The sequence below is a fragment of the Nothobranchius furzeri genome, chromosome 8 (assembly GCF_043380555.1).
Source record: "Nothobranchius furzeri strain GRZ-AD chromosome 8, NfurGRZ-RIMD1, whole genome shotgun sequence".
Lineage (NCBI taxonomy): Eukaryota > Metazoa > Chordata > Actinopteri > Cyprinodontiformes > Nothobranchiidae > Nothobranchius > Nothobranchius furzeri.
Window position 1 is genome coordinate 76,869,529 of NC_091748.1, and position 18,023 is coordinate 76,887,551.

Genomic DNA, 18,023 nt, shown 5'->3' on the forward strand with positions numbered 1-18,023 from the left:
AGGCAGGCCAGAAAAATAGTCAAATAAAAACAAGTTAGTTTTTGTACCTGGTGGTTGCAACAAACAGACACCATTGAAGGTAATCAGAAGTGAGGAACAGAAAATGAAATAAATATTTTAATGTTTAGAGCAGCAGGAAAGGCTGCAGGCGCATCAGTGAGTTTGCGGCTGCTGCGCAGGGGGAGGGGGGGGGGGGTCTGAAGTAGGATGCAGACACTACCGTTGTTAAAAGAGATGTGTTAACTTAGAAAATGTGGGCGCAATTTAAATTGTCAAAAACTCCAGTGAACCTACCGACCCCCCCACCCCACAGTTTTTTCTGTTTGATCGCCCATCTCTTCTGAGCAATTTCCCACCATTTTCAAGACGATCGTGCGAAAAATGATCGAGTAAATCATTCAGAAGCGGACCCTAGAAACGGCCATTACGGGGTCAAAATCACCATTTCAAACCAAAATGGCCAACTTACTACAAGTGTGCAAAATTTCATAACTGTACGACAAACTGTTTGTGGAGGGGGGTATTTTTCACATTCTAGGGGGCGCTGTGGAGCTAGTTTTATTGCGAGTTTTTTGGGACGTTTAAAATACAAAATTTTACACCACGCCTGACATGTGTGCAAAGCTTCCTGAGTTTTCTGGTATGTTAAGGCCCCCAAAAAGCCAATTTACTTGGCGGAAGAAAAATAAACAGAGCAGATACATTAGGCCGTCGCAGCGCTTTCGTTGCTCGGGCCTAATAAAAGCATGTGCCTTACAAAATATAGGATTGTTATGGTTAGTTGAAGTTATAAATAATTTGTTTTTTGGAAACTTATTGCCACTGACAAAAAATAAATCAAATCCACATGAGAAAATGACTGATTTTATTCAATAAAGATGAAAAAGCATTACAAACCTTGCAGCGCATATCACAAGAGAAATTAACAGCTCAGTGAGTAAAAAAAATCAATAACTTCACCAAACATTGTATTCTTTACCCCTGGAAGCAAGCATAGCACAGATCATGTGTTAAAATGCATGATAAGAATAGGGTTATGTTTTCAGTTCAAATGAAATAACATTTCATAGAGTTTTGAGAAAGTAATTTTGAAAAGGTATGCAAATAAGAATAAAAGCAATGCTAAACCTCTGTTACATCACATATGTTGTTATATAAACTTTATTTCCATTCCAAATACATTAAAGCCGCTTTTAGTATTTTCCTAATTCTTTTAAAAATATCTTGGGATTGTTCATTATAATAAAATGAAACTGGAGTTCCCAAAGCCCAGCAATACCAAAGCAAAATTGTAGAACATGCTAAAGAAAGAAAATATTTTCTCTGCAAGCAAATATAAAACATTTAGTACATTACTGCACATAAGAAAATTATGTTGTTGTTTTTTTCTGTTTGTTCATTGCTTGATTTATTTGGTTGATGAGAAGGCTGTAAAGCTACTGTAGTTTGGTAATGAGGAACCTAAGTCCAAGCTGCCCCTACGGGAGCTCCGGCGTGAGCCACTCCTGGAGCCTGTGGAAGATCCTGGGGCAGAAGCCACATTATATGGACTGCTGATGCCTCTGGAAGACACAGATGATGCCTGGAGTATTTTCACCCCAGTGCCTTCTTCCACTAGACAGTTGTCAAGGGCTTCTTTGTAAGAGATTTTTAGTTTGCTTTTGGGGCATGTGAGCACTTTTGCATGCTGTTTGGCATCTTGGAGCTTCTGTGCTGTTCTCAAATCCAGCCAGCCCATCTTCAGAGAATCCTCCATGCTTCTTCTGCAGTCCATTTCTGGGTCGTAAAGCCCTCCCGTTACAACCTGGAATTCAATGAATCTCTGACCTGCGTCATGTGGGAGCCACCTTTCCTTCATGGCTTCAGCAACTGATAGCTTCTTCTTGCTTTTTACATCATCAAAACCAATATAGGCTTTCTGGGCAGGCTTGAGTTTATTGGCCATGTATTCAGTTATTATGCCTATGCGGGTGGCTTCTTGGATGCTGATTCTTTGGCCATTTGTGGGATTGACAACTCCTCCAGTGCAAGCTTGGGCCTCAAGTAATCTCTGTGCAGTGATAGAATCCAGTAGACCACGATTTACAGCCTCTTTGATAGAGATCTTCTCTACAGTATCAGTGTCAAAAATTGCCCCCACAGGTTCCACTTCTTCAAAAACCCCGGCAGGAGTTATAGAGATGGATACATGGGATTTCTGTGTAAGAGATTCAGAAGAATTTTTAACAGTAGAGCTGGCTGTTGAGCTTTTTTCAGTGTACGTGGTTGTTCTTGTTGTGGTTGTTTTAGTAAATGTAGGCGATAAGGGTCCTGACACGATTGTTGATGTAGAAGATGACAATGAAGATGATGCTAATGATGGAGGAACAGCACCATCAGAGACAGTTTTCTTTTGATGTTCTCCTGATGTTTTTGAGATGGTTTTTGTCACAGATGTACTCAAAGATGTTGATGTTCGTGAACTGGATGTTGATGACGTCGATGATGATGATGACAGTGTGCCTGAGGTTTGTGCCGGTATTAAATTTGATGATGATGATGATGATGATGATAGTGAAAGATGTTTGGTCTTTTCAGTGACGATATCTGCTAACTGTGTGATGGTAATGGTTCGAGTGCGATACTGCTGAACAATTGATTCATTGATGACTCCTTTTTCAAGCAGGTCAGAGATGTCAAACTTTTTTCCAGATCGTCTGTCATTGATAAAAAAATGCATGGAACCATCTGGAGCAGTGATAGTAATCTCTTCCCATTCACACTCCTGCTCTGACAGCTCTATGTAGGTGTCATACTCAATATATCCTTTGTCATATGCTTCACGGATTGTCATCTCTTTACCAGTGTCTGGATCCACAATTATCACTCTTCTCTTCCTTACGGTGTTCTTTTTGGTTGATTCTTGTTTTTTCTTGTCAGTGATGGGCAACAGTGTTAGACCTGTCTTTTTGTCTATGATACAGCGTTTCTTAAGGTCCAGATAGGTTAGGTTCTCCTCAGTGTTTGGGTCAAAGAAACCTTTAGTGTCATCACTTTCATCAGTCAAGATCTTGTTCATTTCTTCATCAAAGTAACCTCTCTTGTAGGCAACATTCACTTCAATGCGGTGGCTATGTTTAGGGTCAATGATGCCACCACTGGCAATTTGGGCCTCTAAAAGACGAATGCCGTGACCTTTTTCTACTAAACCTTTCTCAATGGCCTGAAAGAGGGAAATTATCGTGTCTGTTCCAGGCATTTTGTAACCAGTTACAGCCTTTTCTGCTGATAGCAATTTGTCCTTGAATTCTGGCCCAAAAAGCCTTCTATTGTAGGCTTCGGCAACAGTCAAAAATAAATTATTGACTGGATCAATAACAAAACCTGAGGCAGCTTGGGCTTCAAGTAATTCAAGAGTAGTTCCACATCGCAACAGTCCATCTTTCATGGCTTGATAGATTGTCATCACTTTATCATGGGCCTCATCATAAACTCCTGCTATGCAGGTGGAACCTCTCAGATATGAACGAAGACGGTCTTCAATGTCTTTGCTTGTCAGTTTACCTTGATTCAGTTGGTCCACATCAGATTTGCTTATCAGGTTTGCTTCAACAAGCTCTGTGACAGACACCTGATTTCGAAGTCCCTGTATAGTCATTGGCTGTTTAGGTTTAGGGAGAAGCAAAAGACCTGTGCTTAGATCAGATTTACATTTCTTCTTAAGTGACATGTATGTAGTTGGTTGTTGAGTATCTGGGTCCAAAAAACACGCAGGCAACTGATTCAAGGCCTGGCATAGGTCCTCATCAATCAGGTCCTGTTTCCTTGCAATGTTTTTGGGTAGGAATACACTAAGGTTAGGGTCCAAAATTCCACCAACAGACTCTTGAGCTTGAAGTACTTGCAAAGCTGTGTTCTTGTCAAGTAACCCCTTTTTCATTGCCTGGCCTGCTGACAAAAGTTTGGCTGAATCTGGATCTTTGAAACCTGTGGCAGCAGCCTCAGCTGCAGACAACACTGATTCATCCTCTTTGTCCACTACTCCTCTGGCACATGCTTCTTTTACAGAAAGTTTTTGGTTAGTCCTAGGGTCAATAATGTGTCCTGTGGCAGCTTGTGCTAGAAGAAGCATATTGGCACTGTCAGATGACATAATTTTTTGTTTCTTTGCCTCAGTGAATGACATTTTCCCTAAAGGTCCAGCAGCAACACCAGCAATTGATCCTGTTCCCTTCAGAAAGACCTTTTTCTCAACAGTAACTTCTGAAATAGTTTTCTCCCCTTTCATCAGTTGATTAAATGCTCGGTTATCCAGAATTCCACAATCAAGAAGTTGCTGTGCTGTGACTGTCTTGCACACACCTTCAAAAATTAATTTGGAAGAGTCAAACTTCTCTGACACTGGCAAAACATGTTGTCCTGTTTGACTGTTTGTGTTACACCTTGCCTTCAAGGTCCCATAACTGACATTGCGCTCATTCTCTGGATCAATGTAACATGCAGGATTTTGTTTTAATGACTGGTAAAGCTTTTCATCTAAAAGGTTCTGCTTAACAGCTTTCTCTTTTGGTAGGAATATACCAAGATTAGGATCTACAATTCCTCCCACTGAGTCTTGGGCCTGTAAAAGACGTAGCCCAGTCTTGTCATCAAGAATTCCTTTCGTCATAGCCTGAAACACTGCAATTGGCTTTCTAGAAGAAGGATCCTTATAGCCAACAACCGCACCTTCAGCAGCCAACAATCTGTTTTTGTCTTTGAAATCCACAACTCCTTTGGCACATGCTTCTTCTACTGTTAATTTCTTATCAGTGTTTGGGTCAATGATGTAACCTGTAGCAGCTTGCGCTTCCAAAAGTAAATCTGCGCTGGATTCTGATATGATCTTCCGCTTTTTGGCTTCTGACAATGACATTTTACCTTGCTTGGCGAGTACAATCCCGGCAATAGGCCCAGTTCCTTTTAGATAGACCTTCTGATCCACTGCCACATCAAGAGGAGTTTTTTGCCCATTGACAAGCCTAGTAAATGTTGATTTGTCTAGAACACCACATTCGAGCAGTTGCTGTGCTGAGACAGTCTTGCGAATCCCTTCAAACATAATGTTTGAAGGGTCTTTTCTTTCAGCAATTGGCAGAAGAGCCAGACCTGTGTGGGGCTCTGTTTTGCATTTCTTCTTGAGAGTCTCATAACTGGTGACACGTTCAGTGTCTGGATCAAGGAAGCACTCAGGATTTTGACTCAATGAACGACTGAGGTCTTGATCCAAAAGGTTGCGCTTAATGGCTGTGTCTTTAGGGAGGAAAACGCTGAGGTTTGGGTCAAGAATACCTCCTGCAGACTCCTGAGCTTGTAGCAAACGCACTGCGGTCTTTTTGTCAATTAGCCCCTTCTTCATTGCCTCAAAAACTGATAGAGATTGACCTGTGCGAGGGTCTTTATATCCTACAGCAGCAGCTTCAGCTACTAAGAGTTTATCTTTATCACCTTTGTCCACCACTCCTCTTGTACACGCTTCCTCTACTGTTAGCTTCTTATTGGACATGGGGTCAATGATGTGTCCTGTGGCAGCTTGCGCTTCTAGTAGCAAATCTGCAATATCGGGGGAAATGAGCAGCTGTTTCTTGGCCTCTGATAAAGACATTTTGCCTAAAGGTCCAACCGACAATCCAGCAATTGGCTCAGTCCCTTTTAGAACGTCCTTTTTATCCACAGATATTTCTGTGACGGTTTTCTCTCCCTTCATCAGTTGGTTAAAGGTTGGTTTGTCAAGGATACCACATTCCAGCAACTGCTGTGCTGAGACTGACTTGCGAACACCGTCAAACATAAGCTTGGACGGGTCTTTCCTTTCTGCAATTGGTAAAAGAATCAGGTCTGTAAGAGGGTCTTTTTTGCATTTTTTCTTCAAAGAACCATAGCTTGTGTTGCGTTCAGTGTCTGGATCAAGGAAGCAGTCTGGATTTTGGCTCAATGAACGGCTGAGGTCTTGATCCAAAAGGTTGCGCTTAATGGCTGTGTCTTTAGCGAGGAAAACGCTGAGGTTTGGGTCAAGAATACCTCCTGAAGACTCTTGAGCTTGTAGCAAACGCACTGCTGTCTTTTTGTCAATTAGCCCCTTCTTCATTGCCTCAAAAACTGATAGAGATTGACCTGTGCGATGGTCTTTATATCCTACAGCAGCAGCTTCAGCTGCTAAGAGTTTATCTTTATCACCTTTGTCCACCACTCCTCTTGTACACGCTTCCTCTACTGTTAGCTTCTTATTGGACATGGGGTCAATGATGTGTCCTGTGGCAGCTTGGGCTTCTAGCAGTAAATCTGCACTATCTGCGGGGATGAGCAGCTGTTTCTTGGCCTCTGATAAAGACATTTTGCCTAAAGGTCCAACCGACAATCCAGCAATTGGCTCAGTCCCTTTTAGAACGTCCTTTTTATCCACAGATATTTCTGTGACGGTTTTCTCTCCCTTCATCAGTTGGTTAAAGGTTGGTTTGTCAAGGATACCACATTCCAGCAACTGCTGTGCTGAGACTGACTTGCGAACACCGTCAAACATCAGTTTAGAGGGGTCTTTCCTTTCTGCAATTGGCAAAAGGATCAGGTCTGTAAGAGGGTCTTTTTTGCATTTTTTCTTCAAAGTCCCATAGCATGTGGTGCTTTCAGTGTCTGGATCAAGGAAGCAGTCTGGATTTTGGTTCAGTGCATGACTGAGGTCTTGATCCAAAAGGTTGCGCTTAATAGCTGTGTCTTTGGGGAAAAAAATGCTAAGGTTTGGATCGAGAATACCTCCTGCAGACTCCTGGGCTTGTAGCAAACGCACTGCGGTCTTTTTGTCAATTATTCCCTTTTTCATTGCCTCAGAAACTGACAGAGATTGACCTGTGCGACGGTCTTTAAATCCCACAGCAGCAGCCTCAGCTGCTAAAAGTTTTTCTTTATCACCTTTGTCCACCAGTCCCCTTGTACATGCTTCAACTACTGTCAGCTTTTGATTTGACATGGGGTCAATGATGTGTCCTGTGGCAGCCTGGGCTTCTAATAGTAAATCTGCACTATCTGGAGGCATGAGCATCTGTTTCTTGGCCTCTGATAAAGACATTTTACCTAGAGGTCCAGCTGCCACTCCTGCAATTGGTCCAGTCCCTTTTAGAATGACTTTTATATCCACAGATACCTCAGAGACAGTTTTCTCTTTTTTTATCAACTTGTCAAATGTTGGTTTGTCAAGGACGCCACATTCTAGCAACTCTTGTGCTGACACAGGTTTGCGAACACCATCAAACAACAGCTTTGAAGGGTCTAATCTTTCAGCAATTGGGAGAAGAGCCAGACCAGTGTGGGGCTCTGTCGTGCATTTTTTCTTCAAAGTCTCATAGCTGGTACCAACATCAGTGTCTGGATCAAGGAAGCACTCAGGATTTTGGTTCAGTGCGCGACTGAGATCTTGATCTAAAAGGCTTCGCTTAACAGCCGTGTCTCTAGGGAGGAAAACACTGAGGTTTGGATCGAGAATACCTCCTACAGATTCCTGGGCTTGTAGCAAACGTACTGCAGTCTTTTTGTCAAATAGTCCCTTTTGCATTGCCTCATATACTGATAGAGATTTACCTGTGTGAGGATCTTTATATCCCACAGCAGCAGCTTCAGCTGCTAAGAGTTTATCTTTATCACCTTTGTCCACCACTCCCCTTGTACATGCTTCAACTACTGTCAGTTTTTGATTTGACATGGGGTCAATGATGTGTCCTGTGGCAGCTTGAGCTTCTAGTAGTAAATCTGCACTACCTGGAGGAATAAGCATCTTTTTCTTGGCCTCTGATAAAGACATTTTTCCTAAGGGTCCAGCCACCACTCCAGCAATTGGGCCTGTGCCCTTTAGAATAACTTTTTTATCCACAGACACCTCAGGGACAGTTTTCTCTCCTTTTATCAACTTGTCAAATGTTGGTTTGTCAAGCACGCCACAGTCCAGCAACTGCTGTGCAGAGACTGGTTTGCGAACACCATCAAACATCAGATTGGAGGGGTCTTTCCTTTCTGCAATTGGCAAAAGAATCAGACCTGTATGAGGCTCGGTTCTGCATTTTCTCTTCAAACCATCATAACTGCTATCACATTGAGTGTCTGGATCAAGGAAGCACTCAGGATTTTGGTTCAATGCACGACTGAGATCTTGATCCATAAGGTTGAACTTAATGGCAATGTCTTTAGGGAGGAAAACGCTGAGGTTTGGATCAAGAATACCTCCAGCAGATTCCTGGGCTTGTAGCAAACGCACTGCGGTCTTTTTGTCAATTATTCCCTTCTTCATTGCCTCAAATGCTGATAGAGATTGACCTGTACGAGGGTCTTTATATCCTACAGCAGCAGCTTCAGCTGCTAAGAGTTTATCTTTATCACCTTTGTCCACCAGTCCCCTTGTACACGCTTCAACTACTGCCAGTTTTTGATTGGACATGGGGTCAATGATGTGTCCTGTGGCAGCCTGAGCTTCTAGTAGTAAATCTGCACTATCTGGAGGCATGAGCATCTGTTTCTTGGCCTCTGACAAAGACATTTTTCCTAATGGTCCAGCCACCACTCCAGCAATTGGTCCCGTCCCCTTTAGAATAACTTTTTTATCTACAGACACCTCAGGGACAGTTTTCTCCCCTTTTATCAACTTGTCAAATGTTGGTTTGTCAAGCACGCCACATTCCAGCAATTGCTGTGCAGAGACTGGCTTTCGAACACCATCAAACATTAGTTTAGAGGGGTCTTTTCTTGCTGCAATTGGTAAAAGAATCAGGTCTGAGAGAGGGTCTTTTTTGCATTTTTTCTTCAAAGCCCCATAGCTTGTGTTGCGTTCAGTGTCTGGATCAAGGAAGCATTCAGGATTTTGGCTCAGTGCACGGCTGAGGTCTTGATCCAAAAGGTTGCGCTTCATGGCTGTGTCTTTAGGGAGGAAAACGCTGAGGTTTGGGTCAAGAATACCTCCTGCAGACTCCTGAGCTTGTAGCAAACGCACTGCCGTCTTTTTGTCAATTATCCCCTTCTTCATTGCCTCAAAAACTGACAGAGATTGATTTGTGCGAGGGTCTTTAAATCCTACAGCAGCAGCTTCAGCTGCTAAGAGTTTATCTTTATCACCTTTGTCCACCACTCCCCTTGTACAGGCTTCAACTACTGTCAGCTTTTGATTTGACATGGGGTCAATGATGTGTCCTATTGCAGCCTGGGCTTCTAGTAGTAAATCTGCACTATCTGGAGGCAAAAGCATCTGTTTCTTGGCCTCTGACAAAGACATTTTTCCTAATGGTCCAGCTGCCACTCCAGCAATTGGCCCTGTCCCCTTAAGAGATACTTTTTTATCCACAGACACCTCAGGGACAGTTTTCTCTCCTTTTATCAACTTGTCAAATGTTGGTTTGTCAAGGACGCCACATTCTAGCAATTGCTGTGCTGATACGGGCTTGCGAACGCCATCAAACAACAGTTTTGAGGGATCTTTTCTTTCAGTAATTGGGAGAAGAGCCATGCCAGTGTGGGGCTCTGTCTTGCATTTTTTCTTTAAAGTTCCATAGTTGGCATCACTTTCAGTGTCTGGATCAAGGAAGCACTTGGGATTTTGGTTCAGTGCGCGACTGAGATCTTGATCTAAAAGGCGTCGCTTAACAGCCGTGTCTCTAGGGAGGAACACACTGAGGTTTGGATCGAGGATACCTCCTACACACTCCTGGGCTTGTAGCAAACGCACTGCAGTCTTTTTGTCAATTATTCCCTTCTTCATGGCTTCAAAAACTGAAAGATTTTTACCCGTGAGAGGATCTGGATAACCCACAGCAGCAGCTTCAGCTGCCAAGAGTTTATCTTTATCACTTTTGTCCACGACTCCCTTTGTACATGCTTCCTCTACTGTCAATTTTTTGTTGGACATGGGGTCAATGATGTGTCCTGTGGCAGCCTGGGCTTCTAGTAGTAAATCTGCACTATCTGGAGGCATGAGCATCTGTTTCTTGGCCTCTGACAAAGACATTTTTCCTAATGGTCCAGCCACCACTCCAGCAATTGGTCCTGTCCCCTTTAGAATAACTTTTTTATCTACAGACACCTCAGGGACAGTTTTCTCCCCTTTTATCAACTTGTCAAATGTTGGTTTGTCAAGCACGCCACATTCCAGCAACTGCTGTGCAGAGACTGGCTTTCGAACACCATCAAACATTAGTTTAGAGGGGTCTTTCCTTTCTGCAATTGGTAAAAGAATCAGGTCTGTGAGAGCGTCTTTTTTGCATTTTCTCTTCAAAGTCCCATAGCTTGTGTTGCGTTCAGTGTCTGGATCAAGGAAGCAGTCTGGATTTTGGTTGAGTGCACGGCTGAGGTCTTGATCCAAAAGGTTGCGCTTAATAGCTGTGTCTTTGGGAAGAAAAACGCTAAGGTTGGGATCAAGAATACCTCCTGCAGACTCCTGAGCTTGTAGCAAGCGCACTGCAGTTTTTCTGTCAATTAGCCCCTTCTTCATTGCTTCAAACACTGACAGAGATTGACCAGTTCTGGGATCTTTATATCCCACAGCAGCAGCTTCAGCTTCTAGGAGTTTATCTTGATCACCTTTATCCACCACTCCCCTTGTACATGCCTCTTCTACTGTCAGCTTTTGATTGGACATGGGGTCAATGATGTGTCCTGTGGCAGCCTGAGCTTCTAGTAGTAAATCTGCGCTATCTGGAGGCATGAGCATCTGTTTCTTGGCCTCTGATAAAGACATTTTGCCCAAAGGTCCAGCTTCCACTCCAGCAATTGGCCCTGTCCCCTTAAGAGATACTTTTTTATCCACAGACACCTCAGGGACAGTTTTCTCTCCTTTTATCAACTTGTCAAATGTTGGTTTGTCAAGGACACCGCATTCTAGCAACTGCTGTGCTGATACGGGCTTGCGAACGCCATCAAACAACAACTTTGAGGGGTCTTTTCTTTCAGCAATTGGGAGAAGAGCCATGCCAGTGTGGGGCTCTGTCTTGCATTTTTTCTTTAAAGTTCCATAGTTGGCATCACTTTCAGTGTCTGGATCAAGGAAGCACTCAGGATTTTGGTTCAGTGCGCGACTCAGATCTTGATCTAAAAGGCTTCGCTTAACAGCCGTGTCTCTAGGGAGGAAAACACTGAGGTTTGGATCGAGGATACCTCCTACACACTCCTGGGCTTGTAGCAAATGCACTGCAGTCTTTTTGTCAATTATTCCCTTCTTCATGGCTTCAAAAACTGAAAGATTTTTACCCGTGAGAGGATCTGGATAACCCACAGCAGCAGCTTCAGCTGCCAAGAGTTTATCTTTATCACTTTTGTCCACGACTCCCTTTGTACATGCTTCCTCTACTGTCAATTTTTTGTTGGACATGGGGTCAATGATGTGTCCTGTGGCAGCCTGGGCTTCTAGTAGTAAATCTGCACTATCTGGAGACATGAGCATCTGTTTCTTGGCCTCTGACAAAGACATTTTTCCTAATGGTCCAGCCACCACTCCAGCAATTGGTCCCGTCCCCTTTAGAATAACTTTTTTATCTACAGATACCTCAGGGACAGTTTTCTCCCCTTTTATCAACTTGTCAAATGTTGGTTTTTCAAGCACGCCACATTCTAGCAACTGCTGTGCAGAGACTGGCTTTCGAACACCGTCAAACATTAGTTTAGAGGGGTCTTTCCTTTCTGCAATTGGTAAAAGAATCAGGTCTGTGAGAGCGTCTTTTTTGCATTTTTTCTTCAAAGTCCCATAGCTTGTGTTGCGTTCAGTGTCTGGATCAAGGAAGCAGTCTGGATTTTGGTTGAGTGCACGGCTGAGGTCTTGATCCAAAAGGTTGCGCTCAATAGCTGTGTCTTTGGGAAGAAAAACGCTAAGGTTGGGATCAAGAATACCTCCTGCAGACTCCTGGGCTTGTAGCAAGCGCACTGCAGTTTTTCTGTCAAATAGCCCCTTCTTCATTGCTTCAAACACTGACAGAGATTGACCAGTTCTGGGATCTTTATATCCCACAGCAGCAGCTTCAGCTTCTAGGAGTTTATCTTGATCACCTTTATCCACCACTCCCCTTGTACATGCCTCTTCTACTGTCAGCTTTTGATTGGACATGGGGTCAATGATGTGTCCTGTGGCAGCCTGAGCTTCTAGTAGTAAATCTGCGCTATCTGGAGGCATGAGCATCTGTTTCTTGGCCTCTGATAAAGACATTTTGCCCAAAGGTCCAGCTTCCACTCCAGCAATTGGCCCTGTCCCCTTAAGAGATACTTTTTTATCCACAGACACCTCAGGGACAGTTTTCTCTCCTTTTATCAACTTGTCAAATGTTGGTTTGTCAAGGACACCGCATTCTAGCAATTGCTGTGCTGATACGGGCTTGCGAACACCATCAAACAACAACTTTGAGGGGTCTTTTCTTTCAGCAATTGGGAGAAGAGCCATGCCAGTGTGGGGCTCTGTCTTGCATTTTTTCTTTAAAGTTCCATAGTTGGCATCACTTTCAGTGTCTGGATCAAGGAAGCACTCAGGATTTTGGTTCAGTGCGCGACTGAGATCTTGATCTAAAAGGCTTCGCTTAACAGCCGTGTCTCTAGGGAGGAACACACTGAGGTTTGGATCGAGGATACCTCCTACACACTCCTGGGCTTGTAGCAAACGCACTGCAGTCTTTTTGTCAATTATTCCCTTCTTCATGGCTTCAAAAACTGAAAGATTTTTACCCGTGAGAGGATCTGGATATCCCACAGCAGCAGCTTCAGCTGCCAAGAGCTTATCTTTATCACTTTTGTCCACGACTCCCTTTGTACATGCTTCCTCTACTGTCAATTTTTTGTTGGACATGGGGTCAATGATGTGTCCTGTGGCAGCCTGGGCTTCTAGTAGTAAATCTGCACTATCTGGAGACATGAGCATCTGTTTCTTGGCCTCTGACAAAGACATTTTTCCTAATGGTCCAGCCACCACTCCAGCAATTGGGCCTGTCCCCTTTAGAATAACTTTTTTATCTACAGACACCTCAGGGACAGTTTTCTCCCCTTTTATCAACTTGTCAAATGTTGGTTTGTCAAGCACGCCACATTCCAGCAACTGCTGTGCAGAGACTGGCTTTCGAACACCGTCAAACATTAGTTTAGAGGGGTCTTTCCTTTCTTCAATTGGTAAAAGAATCAGGTCTGTGAGAGCGTCTTTTTTGCATTTTCTCTTCAAAGTCCCATAGCTTGTGTTGCGTTCAGTGTCTGGATCAAGGAAGCAGTCTGGATTTTGGTTGAGTGCACGGCTGAGGTCTTGATCCAAAAGGCTGCGCTCAATAGCTGTGTCTTTGGGAAGAAAAACGCTAAGGTTGGGATCAAGAATACCTCCTGCAGACTCCTGGGCTTGTAGCAAGCGCACTGCAGTTTTTTTGTCAATTAGCCCCTTCTTCATTGCTTCAAACACTGAGAGAGATTGACCAGTTCTGGGATCTTTATATCCCACAGCAGCAGCTTCAGCTTCTAGGAGTTTATCTTTATCACCTTTATCCACCAGTCCCCTTGTACATGCCTCTTCTACTGTCAGCTTTTGATTTGACATGGGGTCAATGATGTGTCCTGTGGCAGCCTGAGCTTCTAGTAGTAAATCTGCGCTATCTGGAGGCATGAGCATCTGTTTCTTGGCCTCTGATAAAGACATTTTGCCCAAAGGTCCAGCTGCCACTCCAGCAATTGGCCCTGTCCCCTTAAGAGATACTTTTTTATCCACAGAAACATCAGGGACAGTTTTCTCTCCTTTTATCAACTTGTCAAATGTTGGTTTGTCAAGGACACCGCATTCTAGCAATTGCTGTGCTGATACGGGCTTGCGAACACCATCAAACAACAACTTTGAGGGGTCTTTTCTTTCAGCAATTGGGAGAAGAGCCATGCCAGTGTGGGGCTCTGTCTTGCATTTTTTCTTTAAAGTTCCATAGTTGGCATCACTTTCAGTGTCTGGATCAAGGAAGCACTCAGGATTTTGGTTCAGTGCGCGACTGAGATCTTGATCTAAAAGGCTTCGCTTAACAGCCGTGTCTCTAGGGAGGAAAACACTGAGGTTTGGATCGAGGATACCTCCTACACACTCCTGGGCTTGTAGCAAACGCACTGCAGTCTTTTTGTCAATTATTCCCTTCTTCATGGCTTCAAAAACTGAAAGATTTTTACCCGTGAGAGGATCTGGATAACCCACAGCAGCAGCTTCAGCTGCCAAGAGCTTATCTTTATCACTTTTGTCCACGACTCCCTTTGTACATGCTTCCTCTACTGTCAATTTTTTGTTGGACATGGGGTCAATGATGTGTCCTGTGGCAGCCTGGGCTTCTAGTAGTAAATCTGCACTATCTGGAGGCATGAGCATCTGTTTCTTGGCCTCTGACAAAGACATTTTTCCTAAGGGTCCAGCCACCACTCCAGCAATTGGGCCTGTCCCCTTTAGAATAACTTTTTTATCTACAGACACCTCAGGGACAGTTTTCTCCCCTTTTATCAACTTGTCAAATGTTGGTTTGTCAAGCACGCCACATTCCAGCAACTGCTGTGCAGAGACTGGCTTTCGAACACCATCAAACATTAGTTTGGCGGGGTCTTTCCTTTCTGCAATTGGTAAAAGAATCAGACCTGTTCCTTGCTCTATTTTGCATTTTTTCTTCAATGTCTCATAGCTAGTGTTATTTTCAGTGTCTGGATCAAGGAAGCAGTCTGGATTTTGGTTCAGTGCACGGCTTAGGTCATGATCCAAAAGGTTGCGTTTAGTGGCTGTGTCTTTGGGAAGGAAAACACTGAGGTTTGGATCGAGAATACCTCCTGTAGACTCCTGAGCTTGTAGCAAGCGCACTGCAGTCGGTTTGTCAACTAGTCCTTTCTTCATTGCCTCAAACACTGAAAGAGATTTACCTGTCTGTGGATCTTTATATCCCACAGCAGCAGCTTCATCTGCCAATAGTTTATCTTTATCAACTTTGTCCACCACTCCCCTTGCACATGCTTCTTCTACTGTCAGCTTTTGATTAGTCATGGGGTCAATGATGTGTCCTGTGGCAGCCTGAGCTGCTAATAATAAATCAGCACTGTCCGGAGGCATGAGCATCTGTTTCTTGGCCTCTGAAAAAGACATTTTGCCTAAAGGTCCAGCCACCACTCCAGCAATTGGGCCTGTCCCTTTTAAAATGACCTTTTTATCCACAGACACCTCAGGGACAGAGTTTTCTCCTTTAATCAGCTTGTTAAAAGTTGGTTTGTCTAGGACATTGCATTCCAGCAGCTGCTTTGCCGAAACCTGCTTGCGGACACCGTCAAACATCAGTTTTGAGGGATCTTTCCTCTCTGCAATTTGCAAAAGAATCAGACCTGTTTCTGGCTCTGTTTTGCATTTTTTCTTCATTGTCCCATAGCTAGTGTTATCTTCATTTTCTGGATCAAGGAAGCACTCTGGATTTTTGTTCAGTGCACGGCTGAGGTCTTGATCCAAAAGGTTGCGCCTAATAGCTGTTTCTTTGGGGAGGAACACACTGAGGTTTGGATCGAGGATACCTCCTACACACTCCTGGGCTTGTAGCAAACGCACTGCAGTCTTTTTGTCAATTATTCCCTTCTTCATGGCTTCAAAAACTGAAAGATTTTTACCTGTGAGAGGATCTGGATATCCCACAGCAGCAGCTTCAGCTGCCAAGAGTTTATCTTTATCACCTTTGTCCACGACTCCCTTTGTACACGCTTCCTCTACTGTCAGCTTTTTGTTGGACATGGGGTCAATGATGTGTCCTGTGGCAGCCTGGGCTTCTAGTAGCAAATCTGCACTATCTGGAGACATGAGCATCTGTTTCTTGGCCTCTGTTAAAGACATTTTTCCTAATGGTCCAACTGTCAATCCAGCAATTGGTCCTGTCCCTTTTAGAGGTATCTTTTTATCCACAGACACCTCAGGGACAGTTTTTTCCCCTTTCAGAAGTTTGTTAAAGGTTGGTTTGTCCAGGACACCACAGTCAAGTAGTTGCTTTGCTGTTACAGGTTTACGTACACCGTCAAATATCAGATCAGAGGGATCCAACTTATCAGTGATTGGTAAAAGCAGCAAGCCTGTATGAGGTTCTATTTTACATTTTTCCTTCAGAGCTTCATAACTCACATTTTGCTCTGTTTCTGGCTCAATATAACATGCAGGATTTTGTTTTAGAGCTTGACAGAGATTTCTATCTATCAGGTTTCGTTTAATAGCTGTGTCTTTTGGTAGAAATACACTAAGATTGGGATCTAGAATTCCTCCCACTGATTCCTGTGCTTGCAGCAGACGTATCCCAGTCTCCTCGTCAATCATTCCCTTCTTGATGGCTTTAAACACAGAGATGGGCTTTGCAGCAGTAGGATCTTTGTAACCTACAGCTGCTGCTTCCGCTGCCATCAATCTGTCCAGGTCATTAATATCGATAACAGATCTTGCACAGGCCTCCTCTACTGTGAACTTCTTGTTGGCTTTTGGATCAATGATGTGTCCAGTAGCAGCCTGAGCTTCCAGTAGCAAATCTGCACTTTCCTCAGGAAGTAGCATTTTTTTCTTGGCATCAGTCAAAGACATTTTTCCTCGTTTTCCTACTATAACACCAGCAATTGGCCCTGCTCCTTTCAGATTAACATTTTTATCAACACATACTTCAGGGACAGACTTTTTTCCATTTTCCAGCTCTTTAAATGTTGGCTTGTCAAGGACATCGCAATCAAGCAGCTGTTTGGCATTGACAGGTTTACGAACACCGTCAAAGACAAGTTCAGACGGATCCACCTTTTGAGGCACTGGAAGAAGAAGAAGGCCTGTATTTGGCTCTATCTTACATCTCCTCTTCATTGACATATATGTCACACCTTCCTCTGTTTCTGGGTCTAGATATAGTTCAGGTCTCTGGTTCAACGCAGAACAAATGTTATCATCAATTAGGCTACGTTCAGTAGCTGAGTCTCTGGGAAGGAACACACTCAATACGGGATCTAAAACCCCACCCACTGACTCTTGGGCCTGTAAAAGACGCAGGGTTGTGTTCTTGTCAATAAGTCCCTTCTTCATTGCCTGAAACACTGAGAGTGGTTTGTTTGTGCCAGGTCCACTGAATCCCACTGCCGCTGCTTCTGCTGCTAGCAACCTTTCTCTGTCTTCATAATAAATAACTCCTTGATTACATGCTTCCTCTACTGTTAACTTCTGATTAGTTCTAGGGTCAATTATGTGGCCTGTAGCTGCTTGGGCATCTAGTAGTAAATCAATGCTGTCTGGTGGAAGGAGGTTTTCTTTCTTGGCTTCTGTGAATGTCAGTTTGCAATTAGGGAACATGCTGGACCCTGGAGCTTTTGAACCTTCAATTATCACCCCAGCTATTGGGCCTGTGCCTTTTAGACTGACTTTTTTGTCACTGGCCACTTCAGGAACAGTTTTGTGTCCCTTCACAAGCAGGCTAAATGTGGGTGGGTCTAATACACCGCAGTCAACTAATTGCTTTGCTGTGACTGGTTTACGAACTCCATCAAATACTAAAGAGGAAGTATCAGGGGGCGGCGGCTCCCTGGTACTTTTCAGCTCAGTCCCCACGGTTTGTGTAACCAGTCTGCTTTGATACGTCTCCCTCTCAACAATATTCTTTTCTGTGTCATATTGTCTTGTCATGCTCTGCTTACCATCACATTGTTCCTTCCAGTAACTTAAATCTCTTTTCATTCTGTCATTTTCCTCTTGTAGACGTTGCCTGTTGCGAAGCTCAGAATCAAAAGACAATCTAATGCGACTGAGTTCTTCCTCTAGCCTTTGGCTTTGTTCTTTGTCCATTTCCAACCGCTGCAATTTCAGTAGCAAGGTGTCTCTCTCATTTACAATATCGTTATACTGGGACTGAATGGATTGCATTGTTGTTTTTGCCTGCAGAAAAAAAAGAACAGGAGAAAATGTTAGTAAACTCAAACATGTTTGTCATTTTGCATTGTAGAAAATACTCTTTCTTTACATTTTGAATACAATTAAAAATCACACAGTGACACTGGAGGTGTGTCAAGAAGAA

The 18,023-nt window shown here is 43.6% G+C and overlaps 1 protein-coding gene across 2 annotated transcripts in view; it reads right to left on the bottom strand.

The window, feature by feature from the left end:
• Positions 1-848: 848 nt before the first annotated feature.
• dspb (desmoplakin b) overlaps positions 849-18,023 on the bottom strand; it is a 54,446-nt gene continuing 37,271 nt past the window's right edge. For both annotated transcript variants that reach the window (XM_054752006.2, XM_015971195.3), the window contains exon 25: positions 849-17,884. In XM_054752006.2, coding sequence (XP_054607981.2) covers positions 1,409-17,884 — 16,476 coding nt within the window. In that variant the 3' untranslated portion in view covers positions 849-1,408. The remainder of the gene's footprint in view (positions 17,885-18,023) is intronic.